This window comes from Cnephaeus nilssonii, assembly GCF_951640355.1.
Source record: "Cnephaeus nilssonii genome assembly, chromosome: 4".
In the NCBI taxonomy this organism is placed as follows: Eukaryota; Metazoa; Chordata; class Mammalia; order Chiroptera; family Vespertilionidae; genus Cnephaeus; species Cnephaeus nilssonii.
The window spans coordinates 22259597-22286295 of NC_137075.1; the positions used below are offsets into that span (position 1 = coordinate 22259597).

Below are 26699 nucleotides of genomic sequence, written 5' to 3' on the forward strand. Positions count from 1 at the left end.
GCCATTTCTGTGGCAGTTAATTCACCTTCTACAATTGAAACTTTGTAGCCTTAAGCGGGTGAGCCCGGCCAGGGTGTGCGGAAAGCTTTGCTTCCCCTGTTGCCGCCGGCAACCCTGGCCTGCTCTCTCAAAGCTCCATTCTGCCGCCATTTGTTTGAATTTGTTTACCTTGTATAATTGAAACTTTGTAGCTTGAGTGGAGGCTTAGGCCTGCAACGGCTATGGAAAGCTTGGCTTGCTCTGTTACCTGGGAAACCTTGCTCTCTGTGGCTGTAGCCATCTTTGTTTGGGTTAATTTGCATACTCGCTCTGATTGGATGGTGGGCATGGCTTGTGGGTGTGGCTTATGGGTGTGTTGGAGGTATGGTCAATTTGCATATTTGTCTATTAGATAGGATAGATATTTTTAACCAGTTTGTGATTCTCAAAGAATCTGAGCTTTCACTGTACATCAACATCATAAAATGCCAGGTTGTTTATAGATTGTTACTGCTATATCCTGAGATATCAGGAAGAGTGAAACATAGACATCTGTGGACCTTTACTCTGTTGAGCTATTTCTTTTTGTTGTTGTTGTTAATCCTCACCCAAGGATATTTTTTCCATTGATTTTTAGAGAGAGTGGAAGGGAGGGAGGAAGAGAGAAAAAGGGAGAGAGAGAAACATCAATGTGAGAGAGACACATTGATTGGTTGCCTCCTACACATGCCCAGAGGTGACCGGACCTGCTGCCCAGGTACTCGCCCTTGACCAGAATCGAACTGAAATCCTTTGGTGCTTGGGCCGATGCTCTGACCACCGGCCAGAGCATCTGTTGAGTTATTTCTATTAATTCCCTAACTTAAGTGATTTACTTCTTGGTTGATCCCTCCAAACAAAACATAATCTGGATTTTCTTATGTTTTAGTAGGTGGCATTTTCCATGAGTTAAACTGTGTAACGGCACCCACATATGTTGTCTTATTTATTCCTCAGACGCATTCTATAGGGTAGATAGTCATATTCTTATATCATTGAGGAGAAATAGAAGTTGAGTTAGGAAAGTATCAAATAGTTCATAATACCTGCAAGATATACTAAAGCAGGATATTGGAAATGAGCCTAGGTGCTCAAAATGATCACCAGCATTTTGTGGGAGAAAGGGTGAGGTAGAGGGAAAGAAAGAGAGAGAACATGTATAACATAATCACTTGCCATTTTAAATGTATAATTTAGTGGCATTAATTACATATTTTCATATAAGTGGGATCATATAATATTTGTTCTTTTGTGTCTGGCCTATTTCACTTGGTATTATTTTTTAAAGTACATCCTTATTGTAGCATGTTGACACTTATAACTGAATGAATGAATGAATGAATGCACCCTCAAAGGGAAGAAAAGATAAGTTGATGGGAGTGGAGGTTTTAAATGTGTACTTTTTTGCCAATTCTTAAAATAGGATAAATTCCATTATCTCTACTTTAGTTCTTGAATTACAAAGCTATGAAGAAGAAAGTTTAAAAGCAAATATAAGAGCTATTTGTTTGTTTATTAATTTAAATTAAACTGGATACTTTGTGCTAAGTCATTTCTAACTATTTTCTTCACCCAAGGAAAATTTTATTGAATGAGAAATTAGAGTACCACCTAACAAAATAGTGCTTTTTACTATTTTGGCTAATAGAATGGTGAGGAATATCAATAACATTTAAAATTCTAGTTAAAATTAAAATACACAGCCCTGGCCAGTTTTTTCTCAGTGGTTAGAGCATTGACCCAGGAACCAAAGCAGCTTGGGGGTTCCATTCCTGGTCAAGGGCACATACTTCAGTAGCAGGTTCAATCCCCGTCCCAGTCTGGGAGAGTGTAGGAGACAGCCAATTGATGTATCTCTCTCACATTGATGTTATTCTCTCTCCCTTCTTCTTCACTTCCCTCCTTTTCCCCTCCTTCCCTTCCTCTCTCCCTTCCTCTCTCCCTTCACGCTCTTTCTGAAGATCAATGGAAAAAAAATCTTCGGGTGAGGATTAAAAGAAAAGAAAAGAAAATATAAAAATATTTTAGGTTCTGTTATGGTATGTTCTTAGGAACTAGATTTCTATTTAAAACCTCACCTTTCCAAAGAGATTATTAACTGATTTCTATCTCTTCTCTACTCTTTTTAGGAAGAAAAGAGATGCAATTGATCCCTTATTATTCAAGTACAAAGTACAAGCCACTAAAAAAGAATTATTTGAGTGTGCTATTGTTAAAGCCACACAAATCAGGTAAAATTCAGTATCTTCTCTATGCTGATTTGATTATATTAGGTTAAGAAGATTTGATATAAAACAACTTTTAAGTGGTTGCTTCTTTTTTAAAAATAAATGTACATTTATATGCTCATAAACAGATAAAATGAATCTTAATGGACTCCATGAGCCCTTTATTTAGATTTGTAAGTAACCCCAAATAGTCTTCACATCTAAGAAATTATGAAGGATCCTATTTATGAAGTACTTCTCATGAGAGAACTCAATTTTCAAAACTGAGAAATTTGATGGTGCTTACAAATATGTCAGTCACGTTTGTAATAATTTATTCATTAGATACAAGCATCTGATCAGTCTCCTAATTTCTTGAGAAAGTTAAATAATAAAAATTGAGTATCTTTAAAAATTCCTCTTTGAGACCTAATCAAAAGAGAGGTAGTGAGCGGTTAATAAAAGAATCAGCACTATACATAGGGAAAATCCCTATTTTTGCCTGCTGAGGTTAGGCTCTTAGTCATCTGAATAAGTTGACATTGTCAGCCTACTATCAACTTGCCACATAGGAGTCCATCTTGCATTTTTGTTTGATGTAAAATGTTTCTACCTATTTTCTCATCCCTGTTGTCCATATATACTCATGTGTTTGAAGAAAAGTGGTAATATTATTTTTGGGAGGGCCTTTACTTAAAAACTTTTTAATAGTTTATTTACTCACTAGAGGCCCGGGGCATGAAATTCATGCATGGGGTTGGGGGGGGTGGGGGGGGTGCCCCTCAGCCCAGCCTGCAAACTCGCCAATCTGGGACATCCCTCTCACAATCCAGGACTGCTGGCTCCTAACCACTTCTGCCTTCCAGCCTGATCACCCCCTAACCACTCCCCTACCAGCCTGAGCAACGCCTAACTGCTCCCCGGCTGGCCCGATTGCCCCTATCTGCCCTCCCCTGCCAGCCTGGTCTCCCATAACTGCCCTCCCCTGCAGGCCTGGTCACCCCTAACTGCCTTTTGCTGGCCCGAATGCCCCTAACTACCTTCCCCTGCCAGGCTGGTCACCCCTAACTACCCCCCCTGCCTACCTGGTCGCTCCTAAATGTCCTCCCCTGTAGACCTGGTCCCCCCCCAACTGCCCTCACCTGCAGGCCTGGTCCCCCCAACTGCCTTCCCCTGCAGGCCTGGTTGCCCCCAACTTCCCTCCCCAGCAGGCCCGGTCCCCCCCAACTGCCCTCCCCATGCAGGCACAGTCCGCCCCAACTGTCCTTCCCTGCAGGTCTGGTCGCCCCCAACTGCCCTCCCTTGCAGGCCTGGTCCCTCCCAACTGCCCTCCCCTGCCAGCCATCTTGTGTGCACATGGGGGCAGCCATCTTTGACTGCATGGGGGTGGCCATCTTGTGTGTTAAAGTGACAGTCAATTTGCATATTATCTCTTTATTATATAGGATAGAAGCTTTTAATGTGGCTTTTTCTTTTTTTTGAGGTATTATATGTGTACATATCTTACCATTACCTCCCCCCCACCCCACACCCATACATGCCCTCACCCCCCAGATGTGGCTTTTTCTTGATAGGAAGACATTGAATTGAATTAAATCATTTGCTTTCCAGAAACTCCAGAAATACTTGTGTGTCATTTGTTTTTGTTTAGTTGTAGTGGTGTTTGTTACTGTTATAGTTACTCTTTTTTAATTTGGGAGCAAGGGAGAATCAGAAATAGTATATTATTAGAATTTTAAAAATTCTAATTCTCTTTCAGTTTAATCCCATGAATTTGTTGGCTGCCATATGAAGTTTAAACACAAAATATTTTAGAATTTGATAAAACCCATGTCCTACTCTATTCACAATATCCATTTGAATGTTGATTTACTTAGTGTTACTATGATAGCCTACTGATTTTAATTTTTTAAACATTTTTAATGGTGATAACTTGTAGGAATGATCGTCTAATTTTATAAGATTTGGTTTACTCTTCATAGTATGTTTTCCTTGAGGTTTATTTCTAAGTGGTTCCTAAGCAATAAATGCATATACTATTTTAATGGACTTTTATAATAGATCCAATCAAGTAGATCTTATAACATTCTGCTAAGTACTTTTGTATAAAGTTTCTGGCTACTTCTACAAAAATATTCTTACAAAATGAAATGTCATTTTCTAGGCTTGAAATTGAGGTTATGGATTTACAGAGATTATGGAGTTCGGATTGAGTTCTTTGATATTAACACTTTGCTCTCCTTTTTTCCCCTTTAGCCGGAGAAAACACCTATTTTCTCGTGATAAACTAAAGCTTTTTCTAAAGCAACACTGTGAAACTCAAGATGGGGTCATTAAAATTAAGGTAATTAGAATAGTGTAATTATTTGTTAGAAAGAAGAAAAAAGGAGAAATGGATAGTGTGATTTCTATATATATACTGGTAAAAGGCTAAGTGACCATCCGACCAGCCGGTAGGTATGACGCGCATTGCCCACCAGGGGGCAGACACTCAATGCAGGAACTGCCGAGCTGCAGTGACTTGGCAGCAGCAGTTCTCGGGTGATGCACCCCCAAACCAGAGAGGAGGGAGCCCGATTCCTTGCAAGGCTGTGCGATTTCACCTTCGGCTGTGGGTTATGTTGTTGCTGGGGCACTGTCGGCCCCAAATCTGGTTTATTGCTGAGCTTCGGTGACCGCAGATGCCCTTTGAGCTGTGGCACCACCCCAGGTGCAGCGGGCAGGGGAAGAACAGCGGGAGGTTGGCTATAGGGCATGTCTGGCCTGTCTTGCCCAATCCTGCCCTGCCGGCCACCTTCTAATTAATTCCCTTTCAATGTGCATGAATCTGTGCACAGAGCCACTGGTAAAGTTATAATATTGCAGAAATGTTCATTCAGAATTGGTTAAAAATAGCTCTTTTTACCTAGAGCCAATTTTTAGTAATTTTCTTTACATCCTAGAGGCCTGGTGCATGACATTCATGCATTCGGTGGGGGAGGGGGAGGGTCCCTTCAGCCCGGCCTGCTCCCTTTAGCAGTTTGGGAGCCTTGGGGAATGTCCGACTGATGGCTTAGGCCCACTCCCCGCTAACTCAGAGTTGGACATCCTTAGCACTGCCGTAGAGGCGGGATAGGTTTCCACCGCAGCACCGTCAGCCCGGCTTGTGGCTGAGCAGTGCTCCCCCTGTGGGAGCACACTGACCACCAGGGGACAGCTCCTGCATTGAGCGTCTGCCCCCTGGTGGTCAGTGCGTGTCATAGCGACTGATCGTTCCACTGTTCAGTTGATTTGCATATTACCCTTTTACCTTTTATTATATAGGATTGGATTAGATACTGTTTTTTGCAATTTCTAGAATTGCTAGATGGTACAGGTACTGCCACTTTTTTTCCTGGTAAAAATGATTAACCAGGTGAGAATAGAAGGAAAACTTGGAAAAAGAAAGGTTTTTGGGGGTGGGGTAACTATAATTTTCTAATAGTGTGGTTATGACTCACAAAAATAGATCAAAGAACAATGCTGAAATAGATCCTACTAGATAGGAGAACAATCCTATCTAATAAAAGGGTAATATGCAAATTAACCATCACTCCACAAAGATGGTGGCACCCATAGCCACAAGATGGTGGCGCCCAGTCCTCAGCCCTGCCAGAGTCCCCCAGTCCCGGGGGAAGTGGCCGCTGAGAGTGGTAAACATGAGTGGCTTGGCAGAATGCTTGCTTCATTGCTGCGGCGACAAGCATTCCACCCCAGCCGCGGAGGGCCTCTGGGCAGCGGGCATGGAGCAGATGGGCCTCTGGTTGAGGGCAGTTGGGGGCCAGGAGGCCGGCCGGGGAGGGCAGTTGAGGGCCATGAGGCTGGCAGGGGAGGGCATTTGGGAGCGATCAGACCAGCGGGGGGGCGGGGCAGTTGGGGGCAAGCAGGCCAACAGGCAGAGTGGTTAGGGGCGATCGGGCAGGCAGGAAGGTGAGTGGTTAGGAACCAGCAGTCCGGATTGTCAGAGGGATGTCCAACTGCTGGTTTAGGCCCGATCCCACAGGGACATCCCCCAAGGGGTCCCAGATTGGAGAGGGTGCAGGCCGGGCTGAGGGACACCCCCTCCCGTGCACGAATTTCGTGCACCGGGCCACTAGTTTATATAATAAAAAGAACATCAAAGACCAATACTAAGATTATAATTTATTCATAACTGTTAAAGGGGGGTGAATAAATTTTGTAAACTGCACATTGTACACTGAGTAAAAAGTTAAATGATAAAACGAATTCTTAAAAAGGAGAAAAACACAAGCAGCAGTGTGGTGTTGCAAGAGGGAAGGGAGTGGGAGGTATAAGGGGGTCCTAATATATGGTGACCGAACAAGATTTAACTTGGGGAGGTGAGCACATGGTACAATATTCAGATTTTTGTAATATAGAGACCCACACTTGATACCTATATGATCATATTGACCAATGTCACTCTAATCAATTTAATAAAAAAGAAAGATATAAAATTTATTTATCAAAATACTAAAAAAAAATAGTGAGTGATTAAATTACTCTATTTTTTATATTACTACTAGTGTCCTAGTGCATGGATTCATGCACATTGAAAGGAAATTACTTAGAAGAAATATTTTAATAATAGTATTCACCCTTTCTCTATAACAGAAGTGTCAACCAAATTCACAATCACCAATGACAGATCAAAACACACGCATGCGATTGGTGCCAGCGAGAGCTTTATATGTATCACACATGCACGAATCAACTTAGCCTTTTATCTACACTAATAAAAGAGTAAGATGCAAATTGACTGTACCTTCATGACTCCCACCAGCCAATCAGGAGTGAGTATGCAAATTAACCCAACAAAGATGTTGGGTTAATTTGCATACGCAGGCGCCGAGGGGGCCGGGTGATATGCTTGCTTGCATCGTCGCCATGGCGATGACGCAGGCGTTCTGCACCGCCCCAGCCACTCCAGGCCTCTGGGCAGCGTGGGAAGGCTGAATGGTGGCACCGGGCCAGAGCAAAGGCGGTGCCGGCAGCCCGGGTAAGGAAGGCCCATTCTTGGATGAATCTTCGTGCATCGGGCCTCTAGTCTATATAGAATAAACTTGCTTAGTTAGACCTGCTTTCTGATGTAGCTAAACTTTTTCCAGCCCAGTGAAGTACCTCAACTTCTCAGGTAATTGTCAGCAACACAGCAGTAAATATCAATACAAAGCAGATTATTATTGTAGATCATGCAGGGAGAACAAAGGGTGAAATATTTAACTGCAGCAGTGTTTGACTATATTCTTTGCAGTGAGAAAACCTGAAGTCATTTTTAAGGTCCACCATTTCTTACTTATTTTCAGTCAGATCAAGTTTCTAAGCTTTCTAAATCTCCACTTTCCGGCTAATGAAAAGAAAATAGGATTCTACAGAGTCTCCTATCTACCTGTTCCAGGACTTCTGTGAGGATCAACTGAGATAAGGCATAGGAAAACACTTCACAAACATATTGTTAAACTGTAAAATGTTTGCACCTGACTATAAAGCAAGTCGGGTTCCTGGGCTGAAGAAACTGCAAGGAGGCTAGTCTCTAGGGAGAGGAAGTCAGGCATTGCTATGTGACATTAGCACCCAGCACCCACAGCAACCGTTTCCGGGCTGGGCTGGGGTGTGGGATGCATTTTGCGCCATGGGGTTTTGGCAGTGTTGGCTGCGATTTGGTGGGGTGTCGCTCTGAGATGGTGGCAGGGCCTGTGTCCCACTTGGGGGAAGCCAAGTATTGGTTTGTCAGCGCCAGGTCCGTGGTGCTGTTTATTTTTAAACTAGTGGCTTGTTGCACGAAGAGATTCGTGCAATAGGTCTTTCTTCCCTTGGCTTCCAGCTCTGGTTTTCCTCCGGCACCCGGGACCCAGGCCTTCACTCCGGCCAGAGTCTGCCACCTTCGTCTTTGCTGCAGAATCCAGCTGGAGTCTGCCATCTTGGCTGCAGACTCAGGCCGGAGTCTGCCATCTTCGCTGCAGACTCAGGCCGGAGTCTGCCATCTTCGTCTTCGCTGCAGACTCAGACTGGAGTCTGCCATCTTCATCTTCACTGGAGTCTGCTATCTTCGTCTTCGCTGCAGACTCCGGAGTCTGCACTCTTTGTCCTTCGCTGCGGCCGGCCGGAGTGCCGCTCCTGTAGATCCCTTCACCCCCTGCCCTCCCTCTCATAGCAGGTGTCCTGCCCCGCCAGGCCACTCCGCGCCTGGAGCAGCTGGGCAGCTGCCATCTTTGTCCTTCTAATTTGCATATTCCCTTCTGATTGGCTGGTGGGTGTAGCAGAGTGATGGTCAATTTGCATGTTTCTCTTTTTTTTTAGTGTAGATGGCCAGTGTGAGTCATGGTAGCTCCTGCATTGAACATCTGCCCCCTGATGGTCAGTGCACGTCATAGCTACTGGTTGGATGGACGAACACTTAGCCTTTTATATATATAAATAGTTTATTGGTTGATATATTTTAAAATAAATTTGAGTAGTACTAATTTGAATTCACATTCTGTAATTTGTCTGTGAGACCTTGGATAAGTAAGTAAAATAACCTTTTGGGGCTTCACTTGTGTCTTCCTCAAGTGATGGTAGTAATTTTTGTCACCAGATCAAGGGTTGGCAAGTTAGCACCAGTGGGCAAATTCCTGCTAGCTGCCTGGTTTTATAAATAAAGTTTTATTATAACACACATATAAAAAGAGAGAGAAATATTTAACACACATTGGGATAAATGCTAAATCTAAGTAAAAAGGCAATAGAATGGGTAAGAGATATATACATGCATCAGAAATCAGCTATTGTATGCTTAAGATTGATGCATTTCATTATATCTAAATGTTACATCAAAAGAAAAGAAAATGAAAAAGTAGATTAGTAATCACTAGAGGCCAAGATAGATTATTTATTAAATAAAACTGGGCCCTGGCCAGTGTGACTCAGTGGTTAGAGCATCAGCTTGTGCACCAAAGGGTCTTGATTCCCAGTCAAGGGCACATACCTGGGTTGCATGTTTGATCCCACACACATGTAGGAGACAATCAATGTGTCTCTCTCACATTTATGATGTATCTGTCTGTCTGTCTCTGTCTCTTTCCTTCCCTTCCACTCTTTCTAAAAATCAATGGAAAATAAATAAAATAAAGCTGGGACATTTGGTTAACTGAAAAAAAAAAATGAAATGAAACCAATTTTAATGTTATGCATTCTCTTTTTTTTATATTTCTCTTATTGACTTCAGAGAGGAAGATAGAGGGATAGAGATAGAAACATCAGTGATGAGAGAGAATCATTGATTGGCTGCCTCCAAGCTTATTCTATCTAATAAAAGGGTAATATGCAAATTAACCATCACTCCGTCACAAAGATGGCGGTGCCCATAACCACAAGATGGTGGCGCCCAGTCCCCTCAGCCTTGTCGGAGTCCCCCAGTCCTGGAGGGGCTGCCGCTGAGAGCGGGCAGCGTGAGCGGCCTGGCAGAATGCTTGCTTTGTCACCGCGGTGACGGAGGGCCTCTGGGCAGTGGGTGCAGAGCGGCCAGGCGGGATGCTTTCTTCGTTGTCGTGGCAACGCCCTGGCTGCGGAGGGCTTCTGGGGACGGGGCTGGCCCACAGCCTCCGTGGCTGAGCACAGGCCCAGAGAGGAGACAGCGGGACTGCCTCCCACTGAAGCAGCACGGCTCCTGGCGGCGCGCCGTGGTTACCGCTGCTCCCGCAGAAGGGCGGGTGGTCTGCACGTGATATTGTGCAGTGGGCTACTAGTTGTTGAATAAGTGTTGTACATGTCCCCTTTTTCTCCCCAGTGACCCCCTCCACTCCGCTCCTGCCCCCCCCATTATGCTTTATCTATGGCATTGAATATCAGATAGCCACGTAAAATAATGCTTAAGAAGTTAACAATTTGGATACTTGTGTTAAGTGGCTAAAATAGTGCCTGGTGTTTGGTAGGCAGTCAGTGAATATTATGTATGAACTAGGGGCCCAGTGCACGAAAATTCGTGCACTGGGGGGGGTATCTCAGCCCGGCCTGCCCCCTCTCACAGTCCAGGAGCGCTCAGGGGATGTCCTCCCTCTGCGGGAGGCGACCAGCCAATCAGGGGAAGGCACCGCCCACATCACCCTGCTGCTGCTGCCACTGCTAGCCGCCGGGGCTCACGGCTACCTGCCCTTGGCCCTCGCAGCCACTGCGGCTTTGTCTGCTCTAATTAACATATTACCCTTTTATTAGTATAGACTAGTAGCCCTGTGCACGAATCCGTGTGCCAGTAGCTCTTTGTGGGGCCTGGCCACTCCGTGCCCACTGCACAGAGGCTCTCCGCGGCCCAGAGGCCCATCCGCGGCAGGGCGCAGAACGCTTGCCTCATCGCCGGGGCAATGACACAAGCGTTCACTCCCATGCCCCCGGCCACTCCGTGCCCGCTGTGGAGAGGCCCTCCACAGCCGGGGTGGAACACTTGCCTCGTTGCCATGGTGATGAAGCAAGCGTTCCACCAGGCCGTTCACACTGCCCACTCTCAGCAGCCGCCACCATCTTGTGGCTATGAGCACTGCCATCTTTGTGGCAGAGTGACAGTTAATTTGCATATTACCCTTTTATTAGATAGGATAGTTGTATATGTGTATTATTAAGTAGCCAGTTGGCCAATTTCTCTAATTTACAAAGATCTCTTATGTATCAATGAACAAAAACAACCCAATTGGAAAAGTAGTGAAGGACAGCAGCAGTTATTTCCCAAGGAAAATAAACATTCAATAAACATGGAAAGAAGTTCAACTTTACTTAATAAATAAATGAAAATTAAGGTGACGATAAACATTTTTCTCTTAGAGTATAATAAAAGATTATTAATGGATATCTGGTGCAAGCACATGCATGTACGCACACACAGAGACACATACTCACACCCTCGACAAAGCACAGTTATATTCAGTGTGGTAAATGTAGACTGTTTTAGGAATGCCTGCAAGTACACAAAGATAATTGGTATTTATGTGTGTTGTGCAAAATGTATATGTGAATAAGGAACCTTAGTAATATATTAAAGCCTATTTTGACTTTTTTTTAATATATATGCTTGAAAAGAAACCACTTATGTGCTTTACATTCACACTTAAAGAGCAATTCTGTATATTCAGGAGTTATTTAAGTGGGATAGTAGACAACCATCTTAATGGAATCTGTGTAAAATCTTAATAGATTCTTGATTTATGATGGCCAGAACTAATTGAGTTTTAGATATTAAAAGATATGTTCCAACCAAAATGGAACTGTATAGAAAATTGAATTCCAATAGAAGTAATTTTTTGTTAATAATATGAAGTTGTGTATCATTATATTCTTACACATTTCCTGAAAGATATTTTTGTAAATGGCACATATTTTCTTCAAGAGGAAGAAAATTCTTGCCTGGCCAGTGTGGTTCAGTGGTTTAGCATCAACCTATGAACCAAGCGTTCCCTGGTTCAATTCTTGGTCAGAGCACATGCCCCAGTTTCGAACTTGATCCCCCATGGTGGGTGTTCAGGAGGCAGCAGATCTATGTCTCTCTCTCATCGTTGTTTGTATCTCTCTATCCCTCTCCCTTCCTCTCTCTCTAAAATCAATTATATATATACTAGAGGCCCGGTGCACAAAATTTGTGCACGGGTGGGTCCCCTCAGCCCAGCCTGCACCCTCTCCAATCCGAGATCCCTCTCCTGGCTCCTAGTCACTCACCTGCATACCGGCCTGATTTCCCCTCACTGCCCTCCCCGCCCCCACTGCTGGCCTGGTCGCCTCTCACTGCCCCCCCCCCCGCCAGCCTGGTCACCCCTAACTGCCCCCTCTGCTGGCCTGGTTGTCTCTAACTGCCCCCCCTGCTGGCCTAGTCACCCCCAACTGCCCCCTCTGCTTGTCTGGTCACCCCTAACTGCCCCCTCCCTGCCAGCCTTGTCACCCCTAACTGCCGCCCCCCTGCAGGGGCGAGGTGGCGAAAGAGAGCTCTGGACCCCAGGTTTGAAGGCCAGTCACACCCCCAGTCATAGGAGACCCAGATTTCTGCCACGCCCCGGCCCAGGCCCAGAGCTCCCTTCCGCCACTGCACTCTGGCTGGGGCCCAGGGCCCAGGCATTTGGTCGTCCCTCACGGCCCCCCCTGCCGGCCTGGTCGCCCCACACAGCCTCTTGTTTGGTCGTCCGTTCTGTCGTTTAGGTCTGACAGCCCCTGGCTTTTCATATATTAGGATATATATACATATATATATACACATATATATATATATATGATACACACACACACACACACCACATACATATACATATACACATACATATGGAGGGAGAGAGAATGAATGATGACCTTAGCAATTAGACAAAAAATAATCTTCAAAATTGCTAATAAAAAATAAAAAAGAGTTGGACATGAATAAAAAAGGTGAAAAGGTTCTGAATACAAGGTGAAAGGAGAGAAACTCTTAGATTTATCAGTTATTCCAGAACCACACCACTTCTGATAAAAATGAGATTGATTTCTCTGAACTAAAATTCTGAGTTGAAACTTTATAGGAATTTGTCAGTATTTCTGCTTTTATCCAGATCAACTTTAAAATTCGATACATAAAAATCACCCCAAACAGAGTAGGGGGAGCTAAATGTTTAGCAGTTAGGAAATGGTTAAGAAAAATTTATTGGTTAATATGATGGATTTTAAATGTTAAATATATGGATTATTTATTTACATAGAAAATCTCATACAGCCTGACCAGTGTATCACAGTGGTTAGAGCATCAGCCCATGCACCAAAGGGTCAAGAGCACTTACCTGGGTTGTAGGTTCGACACCCCCTTCCACCCAGCCCTGGTCAGGCATGTGCAGGAGGCAACCAATCTCTCTCACATCAGTGTTTCTCTCACTCTCTCCCTCCCCCCCATCCTCCCTTCCACTCCCATTCTAAGAAAATAAATGGAAAAAAATCCTCAGGTGAGGATTAATAACAAAAAAAAAAAAGAAGAAAAAACTCATACAAAATTATTCAAAAACAAAGCAAGTAAAAATTATTCTTGTGTAAATGTAATTTTGAAATAGTTTTAGAATTTAAGAAACTGTTGAAACATTCTTGAGAGTTTATTGTATTTCAATTTTGGTTTACTTTCTAGTAAAGCAAATTAATTATGTAGTTTTTTAAAGGAAACTAACTAAAATATGCATTACTTCATAATAGCATAAGAAATTTTAATGTTTTGGGCCTCGTCTAATATGTTAGTCATATGACATGTTAGAGGATATCTACTTGTGGTTTACTAATATGTTATTTTATCTTTTTTTTTTTTTTTTTTTACAAAGGCATCCTCTCTTTCAACATATAAAATAGCAGACCAAGATTTTTCTTATTTTTTCCCTGATGATCCACCCACCTTTCTCTTCAGTACTGCTAACAGGAGAAGAGGGAGACCACCCAAACGAGTATCTATTAGTCAGGTAAGTAGAGAATAGATAAAAGAATACCTTGTAACTCTGAATAAAACTATTTAAAATCGAGTATTGTTTAGCTCCCCCACCTCCATAGCCTGTAGGAAGGAGCACATTCCTTCACACACACAAAATGTGTGTACTATATGGTGATAACTGCTCAGCAGTGAGGCTTGTAGAAGCTTCAGGTGTGAATTTTAGACATGGCTCCCATGCCACAGGGATTTTATACAGTGGAAGCAAGCATATAAGCAATCACTAAAATGTAAACCAGGATGAAATAGAGGGAATAAATGATATTATTGAAACATAAAGAGTATTTAATATATAAGAGATAGTAAAGCAGGCTAGAGACGTTATTTTCACAAGAAATAAAGTAGAAATAAACTTTTGACATATTTTAACATTAGCCACAGAATGTTTCTGACATGTCTTTTCTCTACCTCTTACATATTTGATGTCTATACTATCTAGTTTATAAGGATTTTTTTTTTTATCTAGTGCATATTTTTTTAAGTCTCCCTTTATAGGTTACCAGTTGTTTTTTCTGGAAGATTTTTGGACCAATTTGTAGACTATAGAATTAGTTCTATGATTAAAGTTATTAAAAGTTACTATGTTACTATGATTAGGGTTACTAAAAATGCAGTTACAAGACGGAAAAGGGCAAAAACTTAGGAATTAAGTGGAATATAAAAAAAAAATAAGATGAACTAACAAAACAAAAAGAAAATCATAGACAACAGAATGATGGTTACCAGAAGCGAATTAGGTAAAGGGGGTCAAATATATGATAACAAAGGAAGCTAGACTTTGGATGGTGAGCACACAATAGAGTATACAGATACTGAACTATAATGTTATTAATGGTATCCTAATAAGTATATTTTTATGTAAATATTTTTCTTTATTTGAGAGAGAGAGAGAGAAACATCGATTTGTTGTGCCACTTATTTGTACATTCATTAGTTGATTCTTGTATATGTCCTGACAGGGAATCAAACCCACAACCTTGACATATTGGGATGACATTATAGTCAACTGAGCTAACTGGCCAGGGCCTAAATACCATATTTTTTAAAGTTCAGTTATGCTTTAATAAAACCTAATTTTAGTATAAAGAAAGTATAATTGAGGAGGGCTATTCAGTATTTTGTTTTTTATTACTGTAAGAACAAGGCAGACCCAGTTTGTAGAAGTTGTGGTTCTACAACCTTAGTTTCTTGGTTTGTTTTTTAGGAAGCCAGTCTTGCTAATAAACAGACTATCGCGAATTATAGGAATAAAGCTACTAAAGAAAGAGACAAACTTTTGAAACAAGAAGAAATGAAATCACTGGGTGAGTTTTAACACTCTGTCCAAAAACTATTTAGATACAGGAAGAGTATTTCTCTGTGCCCGGTGGGGGATGTTTCTAAAAATGCATATTTCTGGGGTCTTTAAAAAGCATAAATCAGGGTGTTTTTTTCATTACGTATCCATTGATTTTTATGATAAATGAGAACTCTGCTTATCTCTTAAATCTATTTCAAGGTATAGCATATCCCATGTTAAACTGACCTAATGCTGAATTAAGCACAAGTTGGAGTTTCTAGAGTTTACAGACTGTTTTGGGCCATTTTGTTTGAGTCACGCAGCCTTATAAAACATGGCTTCCCAAACTTAACTGTGCATATGAATCAGTTGGGAACATTATTACAAACAAAGATTCTAAATTAGTAGATCTGAGTGACAGAAGAGATTCTGCATTTCTAAGAAGGTGATAGATAACCTGGTTGTTGCTCTTAGGACCACACTTTGAGTAGCAGGGCTTTTAAAAGCAGGTAAATGTCCCACTGCAATAGTTTATCTTAAGCCCGGCCAACTTGCTTTTTCGGTTTTAATCACCTGCTGGCTCCCTTCAGGAATTTATAACCCCTGTGTATCTCTGCTTATCTCATTAAACCTTAAATTATTTCAGGATTTTTATGTTACATTACAAAATATGTTGTTTTTTGTCTGTGTGCAGTTCTAACTTTGACCTTCTCCACAGCTTTTGAAAAGGCTAAATTAAAAAGAGAAAAAGCAGATGCCCTAGAAGCAAAGAAAAAAGAAAGGGAAGATAAAGAGAAAAAGAAGGAAGAATTGAAGAAAATTGTTGAAGAAGAGAGACTGAAGAAGAAAGAAGAAAAAGAAAGGCTTAAAATAGAAAGAGAAAAGGTATTCATTTAAATATATTAGCTATGCCCTGTACATATAGTTAATAGTGCTTTAAACATTTAAATTCCTGGTTAATTTTCAAGTTCCTTTACTATTTTCATTCACATTTATAGTTGTGTGTAGAGCACTGATAAACAGTATTGATCTATCTCCCTTTTGCTTTGAAAAATTTAATGAATTATTTAAGGTTCAACATATGTGTACACACACACACACACACACATCTTTACAAAACATGTCTTTACACCTCAGCTTTTTTTAATGTATAATTCTAAAGTTAATTTTCTTCATCATTTAGACTTTTAAAATTAGAGAAGGTCATAATGAGTAAAACCTTTATAAATATACTAGAGGCCCGGTGCACAACATTTGTGCACTCAGGGGTGGGGGTCCCTCAGCCCAGCCTGCGCCCTCTCGGGGGATGTCCACCTGCTGGAGCAGGCCTAAGCTGGCAGGCGGACATCCCCCGAGGGGTCCTTAGTGCTGCCCCAGAGGTGGGAGAGGCTCCCGCCACTGCTGCTGCACTTGCTCACAAGCCCGGCTTCTGGCTGAGTGGCGCTCCCCCTGTGGGAGCACATTGACCACCAGCAGGCAGCTCCTGCATTGAGCATCTCCCCCCAGGTGGTCAGTGTACGTCATAGCAACCGGTCGTTCTGCCATTTGGTCAATTTGCATATTAGCCTTTTATTATATAGGATTTTTATTGATCTCAGAGAGGAAGTGAGTGAGAGAGATAGAAACAAAAATGAGAGAGAAACATTGACCCGCTGCCTCCTGCACACCCTCGCTTCCCCTTTCCCCCCACTGAGGATTGAGCTCACAACCCAGGCATGACCAGGAGCGGTGTCACTCAACCACTGAGCCACACCGGCCAGGCATGAGTAAAACCTTTAAAAGTAAAATACATAGTTAGAAAAATACAATAAAATCTATGACTCAACAAGAATTATTACAGAGTTGTTACTCTCCTTAAAGAATAATAAGAACATTTCAGTAAATCTTTATTATAATCTTTAATGGTAGATATTCCTTAGAGAATTCTATAGCTGGTTTTTTTCCAAAGATAGTAATAGCCATTGGTTTTCTGAGCTACTCACAAGTAGCCTTAGATAATCATGTTCTACACAGTGCTTATTTAAATTGCCTGAAGTTTTATGAATTATTTCAAATACGCCATTTTAGAGGTATCTAATATATGTTCATTCCAGAAAAGGTAGAGAACAAAAAAACAAAAACAAAAAAAACACTTGTAATCTAAATGGTAACATTTAGAGATAGCATTGTTAACACTTTGATTAATTTATTCTAATCTTTATTCTGGACGTTAAAAAAGAGATCCAGCATTTATAATTTTGTATACTTTTTTGTTTAACGTTATAAACATTTCTTCATGTTATTAAATTAAGTAAGGTAGAATTCTTAGTGACTGCTTAATAGTTAATCAAATTGATGTAGTTAAGTAGATTATAATTTTTTGCCCATGAATAATGATATTTGTTCAAATTTGTGAATAAATATCCTTTTTATGGATTATGTTCCTGGATAAATTTGTACAAGTAGAATAATGGGTCAAAGGGTTAAGAACATTTTTAAAACTTTCTATACGTGTACATGGGTATTTGTTTAGCAAACGTGTTATTTACACTCAGCAATAGTGAATGAGATTACTCATCCTATTACGTCCTATAGGAATTATATTGTAGTGGGGGGGATGACTTATTTCAGCAGACTACTCAAAGCACAGTTAAGTTCTGTAACCATTTAGTCGTTTTATGTTGAAAGTTTGATAAGTGCACATCTGTCTACCTTTGGTGTTTCTAAATTTCAAAGGGAAAATGTTAACATATATTAAACATTTATTGGAAAAATTATAATAAAATATTTATACTGTACTTTATTAGAGACTTTTTTAGGGTCAGTATTTATTTTGCAGTTTCAAAACCAAGAAGTAAGGGTTTCAAAAGACCCAAGGGAACAAGAGAAATGGCCTATATTAAAAAGAAAATTTACCAACTGTATTCTAATACTGCTTTTACTTACTGCTCCCTCTGTGTGTGTTATCTCTAGTCTGTCAGTCAAGTTTAAATGAATCTTGAAAATGACAAGTATATTACAAATATAAGGGGAGGTTTTATTTTAGGTACTCTAATAATTTGTTACCTACTTTGTCAGGATCTAATTGCTTTGAAGTATGGGGAGAGCTGCTATGCAGGGCCCGGTTGAATTAATACTTATCCAAGCACTACTGTGTTGGACATTTTCCATCTTTTTAGCAGTTATGTCAGGTAGGCATTGTTTTGATCAGTGGTTCTAACACTTTAGCATGCATAAAAAATTACTAGAAAGACTTCTTAAAACATTAATTGTTGGGGCCCAACCCCAGAGTTCCTGATTCAGTAGATCTGGGATAGGGCCCAAGTATTTGTATTTTTACCAGTTCCCAAGTGATACTGATGCTGCCTTATAAAGTTCTTATAAGAATTTTTATTAACCTTTTGTTCTAGGAAAGAGAGAAGTTACGTGAAGAAAAGCGAAAATACATGGAACACTTAAAACAGTGGAATAAACCTAGAGAAGATATGGAATGTGATGATCTTAAGGTATAAGTTTGTTATGTGATGTTTCACACACCCATGTTCTGTGTGAAACATCAGGGGACCAGGCCTGCAGGGGAGGGCAGTTAGGGGTGACCAGGCCTGCAGGGGAGGGCAGTTAGGTGCAAACAGGCTGGCAGGGGAGCAGTTAGTGTCCTATGTGGCTTTGTTGATGAAATATTTCTTATCAATAATGGCCTCTTCATATTTAAATAGTCAGTTGAGCAAATGCTACATTTAAGAGTTTCAAGGTAGCATTTCCTAACAAGCTTTGATAATGATTTTTTTAAATATTTTTTTATTTCAGAGAGGAAGAGAATGAGGGAGAGAGAGAGAGATAGAAACATCAATTATGAGAGAAAAATCATTGATAGGCTGCCTCCTGCACACCGCCTTCTAGGGATCGAGCCCGCAACCTGGGCATATGCCCTGACCAGGAACCTAACTGTGACCTCCTGGTTCATAGGTCGATACTCAACCACTGAGCCACACCAGCTGGATAATGATTTTTATTCTGCAGAATAATTGGTCATTTATGTGATCCTTGATAATCTAATAACCATTGGGGTCAGGCATGCATTTTTAGCTTGATTGCTAGATAAAGAATTTTTCCATGCCCTGGCCAGGTAGCTCAGTTGGTTGGAGCATCATCCTGTATACCAGAGGGTTGCAGATTTGATCCCCAGCCACAGTGCCTGTGGGAGGCAATCGATCTATCTGATCAGTGTTTCTCATTTTGATGTTTCTCTCTCCCCCCACCCCCATTCCTCTTTCTCTAAAATCAATGAAAGCATATCCTTAGGTGAGGATTAAAAAAAGAAGAAGAAGAATTATTTCTGCCTCCAGAAATGATCACAATATTCAAACCAAACTCATTCAGCTCAGTTTATAAGGAAACATTTCTAAGTCAGTAGGTGGCAGATTAATTCTGTTCCATATCTTAAGGAGATCCCATATTGAAGATAATATTGACACAACTGTCTTGACATCAGAATCTAGGTTAAAAGTTCCTCTTAACTAGAAAATGTAGTCAGAAATACACTTCAACCTAAAGTTATGTTCTTAATTTGATGAAGGAAAAAATCCTTAGAAACTGGTTTAGTAAAGTTGGAATAAGGCCAGAACATCTATAATTTTAAAAGTTCTAAAGGTGATTGTTGTAAACATTCAGGGTTGAGAACCACTAGTTACATGAAATAATTCTTATTCGGTAAAGAGTATATCATATCTACTTTGTACAATTTCCTACACTTGATTCAAATAGTTACATAAATTGTTTAATCTTGCAGGAACTTCCAGAACCAACTCCAGTGAAAACTAGACTACCTCCTGAAATCTTTGGTGATGCTCTGATGGTTTTAGAGTTTCTTAATGCATTTGGGGAACTTTTTGATCTTCAAGATGAATTTCCTGAGGGAGTAACCCTAGGCAAGTGCTTTTGCTGTGTTATAGTTCATCCTAAAATTAGTGGCTTTAAAGAACAAATTATTATCTCTCAAGTTCTGTGGAATCACTGGACCTACCTCTCTAGTTACTGTCAGTCAGTGGCTGGAAATGGAATCATCTCAAGGCTTACCTGGCTACATGTTCAAGATGGCTTCTTTGCACGCATGTCTGGTGCCTTGGCGCTCCCCCACATGCATCCCACTCCATCAGAGTAGCCTACACTTCTTATGTGTCACCTGAGGGCTCTAAAAGTCAGGACACAGAAACTGCCCGCCTTCTTAAATGCAAGGCCTGGAACTGGCAGGCCTTATTTCTGCCCTATTCCATTGGTCAGGCTTGCTGGTATTCAAGGGGGTGAAAGAGTAGACTTCACTTGAGAGTGGCCTGGTAAGTAAGTACAAGGAAGGAAGAAATTGACATCAGCCATATTTGAAAACAAGTTAATGGCCTACCTTTAATTTGTGAGTCTGCTTTGTCTCTGTATTTACATACTTTAATTTGTATGAACTTCATTTTTAAGAGCTAACTTAATATGAGTAGAGCTTTGGCTCCTGTTTTGGATCTTTACCTGTGAAATGGTAAAATAATGTCTTAAGATCCAAGTAAAGACCTCAAAGACAGAATTGTAATCTTATTTTAAGAGTGTATTCTCCACAAGGGCTTTTACATTCCCTAAATTTCTCTTTCTGAGCTAGGTGAGGTATGAGTCATTGTTACAGGTCTAAATAATGCTGGTTTAGGTAAGATGAATTTGATGAGAAACTTTTATGACTTGGATTTGATATTAGGGTTACACCTAATGCTGATGATTACCTCTCCTTTGCACTATTTGGTAAAAGTAATGTCCCACATAGCTCTTCAGAACAGTGGGGGTAACAATAACAAATCTTTACATTGTTATTCAAATTAGAGTAAAATCATAATTTTTAAGATGTACCTTAATTTACACCTCAAGTTTAAACTTAGGTGAAATATTGTATTGATCTACTGAGTCTGATTTGGCTTTCTTGAATGTGGTGATTTGGGCTTATTATTTTATTGAAATTTATAATAATCATTATAATTGGGGGTTTTTATTTTACCTTAGGTAATACTTGGCTCTACCTTGATAAATGGGCATTTAAAAAAATAGTTAACTAGGCTATTGTTGATTGAATGTTTATTATTCCATTGGAGTTGATTTTTTTCAGTACATGAACAGAACTTTAAATTGATTTTAAACATTTTATTCACAGAAGTGTTAGAGGAAGCTCTTGTAGGAAATGACAGTGAAGGCCCACTATGTGAATTGCTTTTTTTCTTCCTGACTGCCATCTTCCAGGCAATAGCTGAAGAAGAAGAGGAAGTTGCCAAAGAGCAAATAACTGATGCTGACACCAAAGGTCAGAATTCATATTATTGTTGATTGGTAGTGGCTTTGTAGTGATACTCATTTTTGAAGGTTACTTTAAAATTAACTTGGCTTTTACAGTTATAAAACATAGTTGTTCAAGTTACCAAATTCTTGAATCATATGCTAGGAATGCATTATCAGTTGTTTTATAAAACCTTTCTTTTGATGTATCCTGTGTCTGATGACCTTGAAAATATTTTCTTCCCAATCTATCTTGCTTTTTATTCCATTAGATTTCTCCTATCATATAGTATCATTACAGATTTCATTGACTAGTATCTGAAATTCCAAGAGATTCTGCTAGTAGCACTGTTTTGCCCCACCTAAGGAAATACTTTTATTGTTGTTATTAATAACTTAAATTGAAAATACTATTGCTGATTTCATTTTAGATTTGACAGTTTTAGGATCAGAGTTAAGTAAAATTTAATTTTTTATTTTGCTACTTAGTTTGAACTAAAAATCTTGCTCTTTAAATTCTGTATACCTAAATATCTGGAGTCAGTGTGTGGCACATATTAATGTAGGAATAATTCTTGAATAAACCCTTTTTCATTTTTAAAGCAGAGTATGTTTAATATTTTGTTCAGGATTTTCCTCAATCACAGGAATCATTAAGCCATATTAAGAGATTGATTTGGCTTCCTAAATAATACTCTCTGTGAACTTTGCCATCTATGAGATTTAGGATCAAAAGCTTTATTAAACAATACTAATGTATTGCATACAAATTCACAATAAGAAATAACTATTGGGAGACATCTTGATAGCAAAATCTTAGTACAAAAAGGTAGGGAATTCCTCCATTCAAATAGTATTGTTGGTCTTATTAGATAACTTGAGCTCATTTTCCTTTATGCTGGTTGGAGAAACAGGATAATGATGAGTATGCATCCAATGTTGGTTGCTTTTGGGTTTTATAGCCTGTGTTCAAGCAAAATACATTCTATAGCTTGAGTGCTATTCACCATAGATCCCTTATCAAGGCCATTTTAGCAATGTGGTCCCTGTTGTCATCACAGATAACTTAGTCAATTAAATGAGATTCTACGAAAGGGAAGATAGAAGGGTAAATCTGTTTATCTAAAGGTTATTAAGATTACAAGCACCAGCACTAAAGATGGATTATCTAAGACAGACAATGTAGCACATAATCATTCTTGTAGCCATTAGGTTGCCTTAATCACCAATAACATCACAGGGTTATTGACCAAGTTTTGACCTTAATACAGGACATAAAACTGTAGTATTTAATTAAGGAATTAAAGCAGATGAAATCCCAATGACAAAAAGTGGGTGACAAAATTTTCTTGGAAAATCCCCTGTATAAAGGAAAAATATATGTGACTGTTGGTATTTGTATTGTCATTATATTTTGTATTCATTATTTGTTTGTAATTTCTATAGCTCTACTCCTTTGTAGAACTGTCTATACATGTAAATGTGAGGTCTCTGAATAAGTATTGGCCATTAAATAAAGGTTGTAATGCTCCTTTTGAAAATATTTAAATGTTAGGGAGGATAAAAAACATACTTGGGAATTTTTCACCTTACTCTCACTTCCTTATTATTTTTTACCACATTTTACATAGTTATTTCAGTTTCCATAAGAGCCCTAGATTGTTCCCCCAAGCATCTTTCATTTTGTCCTCCCATTCAGTAACAAAAAAGCCTTTCCACAGTTTTCCTAAAGCAATTTAATAGTCATATGGGATTGAATATTCTCTTACTTCCTCTTTAGCCGGTCTTAATAGTAAGGTATTTTCCTGCTATTTCCAGAAAGAGGGAAATTGGGCAAAAGAGAAAAGTATGAATTTATCTTAGTGATGAGAAAACAGGTTCACTGAGATTATTTACTGAAGATTACTTAGCTAATAAGTGATATAAATTATATATGCATTATTTCATGTAATCCTCCTGTCACCCTTGATGAGGTAGATATGATTATTTTCTGCCTTTTACATATAAAGAAACTTAGACTTAAGGAGCTTAATTAATTTGCCCAAAGACACATAGCTAATAAGAAAGTGATGGGATACAAACTCTGGCAATCAGGTCTAGAGCCTCATAATGACTATGCTATAAGGGCAAAGAAGTTGAAATTCTGAATATTTGTTTCCCTAGCATGGCCCATAAATTTATCTGTATTCAAGAAGATCTAATTACTTTGCCCCTTGGTCTCTGTTATATCCAAATCTTGGAAGTTTTTACCAGCAGTTTTTAAAATCTTATATTAAAAATATCTATTCTTCACTTTAATCTTACATCATAAACTTGAAAGCCCTTCAGAGCATATGAATAAGAGTATCCTCCTTATATAGAACTAGAGGCCCAGTGCATGATTTAATCATGCACCTGGTGCACCAGCGGGCTGGCTGTCCGCCGGTGCCCCAGGCCTTCCGAAAGCCTCCGGCTGCCGCGGAGGCTTTCGAAAGGCCTTGCGCCGGAGCAGACAGCCGGCCAGGTCCCCCGCTTTGGCCTTTGATCGCGGGGGACCTGGCTGGCTGTCCGCCGGTGCCCCAGGCCTTCCGAAAGCCTCTGGCTCAGCGTCCTGCTGGCCCAATCAGCTACCCCGGCCACCCTGAGTCCCGCCCCCTGCGCCTCCTGCTGGCCCAATCGTGGGCGTAGCGGAGTGATGGTAATTTACATATTACCATTTTATTATGTAGGATAGTTTTGTATGTTGGCTGAGATATTCTTGTTTAGTGTTGGAATTTTATGTACATAATTCTAGTTTACTATGATATTAAGAGTATCTTTTAGATAGCCATAACACATAGAGTTCAAGTTTATATTCTCTTGGTATGATGTACCCAGATGACCAGCTCTAAGCAAATCCTAGAGCAGTGGTCGCCAACTGGTGGTCTGCGGACCACTGGTGGTTCATGAGGTCCGAAAGTTTGGCGACCGCTCTCCTAGAGTGATATTTACAGTTTCTGGAGAGTACCATTTGGTAGATAAATTGAGTTAAGTAATATTTTAACATGTTAATATAACACAATTAAAAATAAATTGTAATTTTATTGGTTGTCCATTTCCTAAGCCTTTGTCCTAGGAAATAGAAGATTGAATGTGTGATTGCTGCAAAGGAAGAGGGCCAGTACACTTTTACAGCTCACAACTAGGACTGTTGTTAATTTTACAGTGCCTGTTCATTTTGTTTATTTGGCTTTATAAGTAAAATGGAAATTGAAAAAAAGTTTTAGGTCTACTATTTTCCTAGTGAGGAAGAATATAAAGTCTGTTTTTGGACTAGATTTGTGGCTTGGTAAGAAGTTCTGCATAGATGTAGAATTTAGTCAGATAATTTTCTCCAGTGTGGTATTGTTTATTCTTAAGTGCCATGAAATTATCAATGATTGTAATCAGACAGGATACCAGAGCTGCCTTTTTCCTTTAGTAAAGGACAGCAGTTCTGTTTTCTAAGATTCATTTTGTGAGCTTGTGAATTTTGGGAAGGAAATCATATGGTAGAAAGTTAATGAATCACAGAACCAGTTTAGCCTAGGGATTTTCTAAACTCTAATCCATAGAGTCCTTCAGGTTGTACAGGGGTTCCTTGGTGCGACTGCAGGAGAGTTGGAAAGATGAATGTGCAGGATTGTCACCTCCATAACCCTACTTTAACAAGGGCATTCTTTATCTATTTTATAATGGGCTTCCAAGAAATAATTTGAAAAATTTGAAAACTGCTGATCTAGACTCATCGCATCCAGAAAAATGAAACCAATTAAGTGACTTTTCTAAAGACTACATAATGAGGAACTAGGGACTGACTGCAGGAGCCTAAGACTAGACTATACATGATCTGATTCTTAGTCTGAAGCTGGGTGCACTGTACTGTGACATAGACTTAAGTTTTTTAAGCCTGAAGTTTTTCATAGTTGACACTTTAATTTTTTATCATCTCTGTATTATAATTAGAAATAATTATATATGCTAATGCTCTAAATTCATTTGTGCTTGTTGATTTGCTCATTAGTCCTATTTGTAAGCTAAGCACTGTTTTCAAAGTTAAAGCAATTTACTTAGAAAATACAGGAAAATCTTCCTATTGTTTTTTGGATTGGAGAGTTTTAAAAATCAAAACAAAATTTAAATGTATAAGATAAATCAATGGTTAAGTGACGGCAGTGCTGTCTTTAAGTTCTTTTAGCTCTTTTTCTTTGCTGGTTTTGTGATGATTACAACCTACACTTTGTTAGGATTCAATCTTAAGATATTTACAAAAGATTGGATATCTTCGCCAGCTGGTGTGGCAGAGTAGTTGAAAGCGTCAACATATGAACCAGAAGGCATGGTTCGATTTCCTGTCAGGGCACATGCCCAAGTTGCGGGCTCAATCTCCTGTGTGGGGCATGCAGGAAGCAGCGGTCAATGATTCTCTCTCATCATTGATGTTTCTATCTCTCTCTCCCTCTCCCTTCCTCTCTGAATCAGTAAAAATATACATATTTTTAAAAGATTGGCTATCTTCAATTAGATTTTGATTTTCAAAGTAGTATTTTCCAAAGTTATATTGAGCAAAAAGATTTGTTTTTCATTTTAAAGTGTATTTTACCATTTTTTGGAAGGTGTATGTGCATCTTGCTGGTAACTTGGAAGTTGTCTTCTCTATGTTAAGTAAGGAAAATATTAATATGTAGTGCATGTTGCAGGATTTAGAGTTTTAGGTGGAAAGTAGGCAGAATATAAATGATGCTTGTAATTAGTGTTGGTTCTTTTGAGGTTTGTGAATATTAAGCTGTTTGCTGTTTCATCATTGTGAAAGGGCATTGTTCCCAAATATTCAAGCTTTGATTTGCACTAGAATAAAGTATTTATTTCCTTAAAGATTTAACAGAGGCTTTGGATGAAGATGCAGACCCCACAAAATCTGCACTGTCTGCAGTTGCATCTTTGGCAGCTGCATGGCCCCAGTTGCACCAGGGTATGTGTGGGCTTTTTTTTTTTTATTGGCTTTTAATTTTTAATTTTATAAAGGTACATTTTACATTGCTGAGGATTTATGGTTTACATTCTAAATGACTATTTTCATTTTTAACTATAGGCTGCAGTTTGAAAAGTTTGGATCTTGATAGCTGCACCCTTTCTGAAATCCTCAGACTGCACATCTTAGCTTCAGGTGCTGATGTAACATCAGCAAATGCAAAGTACAGATATCAAAAACGAGGAGGATTTGATGCTACAGATGATGCCTGTATGGAGCTTCGTTTAAGCAATCCCAGTTTAGTAAAGAAACTGTCAAGCACTTCAGTGTATGATTTGACACCAGGTAAACTTTGCAAGTTGGAATTTGTATAACTTTTCCACTTTCTACCCTCTTATGTCTCTTACACCCAGAAAACTAGCTAATGAGATATTTTAGATGATAAGCAGTTCTAAAAGAGAAAGAGAAAATACAGTCTTTAAA

At 39.7% G+C, this 26699-nt stretch overlaps 1 protein-coding gene across 3 annotated transcripts in view; it reads left to right on the plus strand.

Moving 5' to 3' along the window:
* BAZ1A (bromodomain adjacent to zinc finger domain 1A) overlaps positions 1-26699 on the plus strand; it is a 94978-nt gene that overhangs the window by 33007 nt on the left and 35272 nt on the right. For all 3 annotated transcript variants that reach the window (XM_079767521.1, XM_079767523.1, XM_079767522.1), the window contains 10 exons: positions 2148-2249; positions 4482-4569; positions 13529-13663; positions 14894-14993; positions 15687-15853; positions 18358-18453; positions 19737-19875; positions 21129-21275; positions 26121-26216; positions 26337-26561. In XM_079767521.1, the coding sequence (XP_079623647.1) occupies positions 2148-2249; positions 4482-4569; positions 13529-13663; positions 14894-14993; positions 15687-15853; positions 18358-18453; positions 19737-19875; positions 21129-21275; positions 26121-26216; positions 26337-26561 (1295 nt within the window). The remainder of the gene's footprint in view (positions 1-2147; positions 2250-4481; positions 4570-13528; positions 13664-14893; positions 14994-15686; positions 15854-18357; positions 18454-19736; positions 19876-21128; positions 21276-26120; positions 26217-26336; positions 26562-26699) is intronic.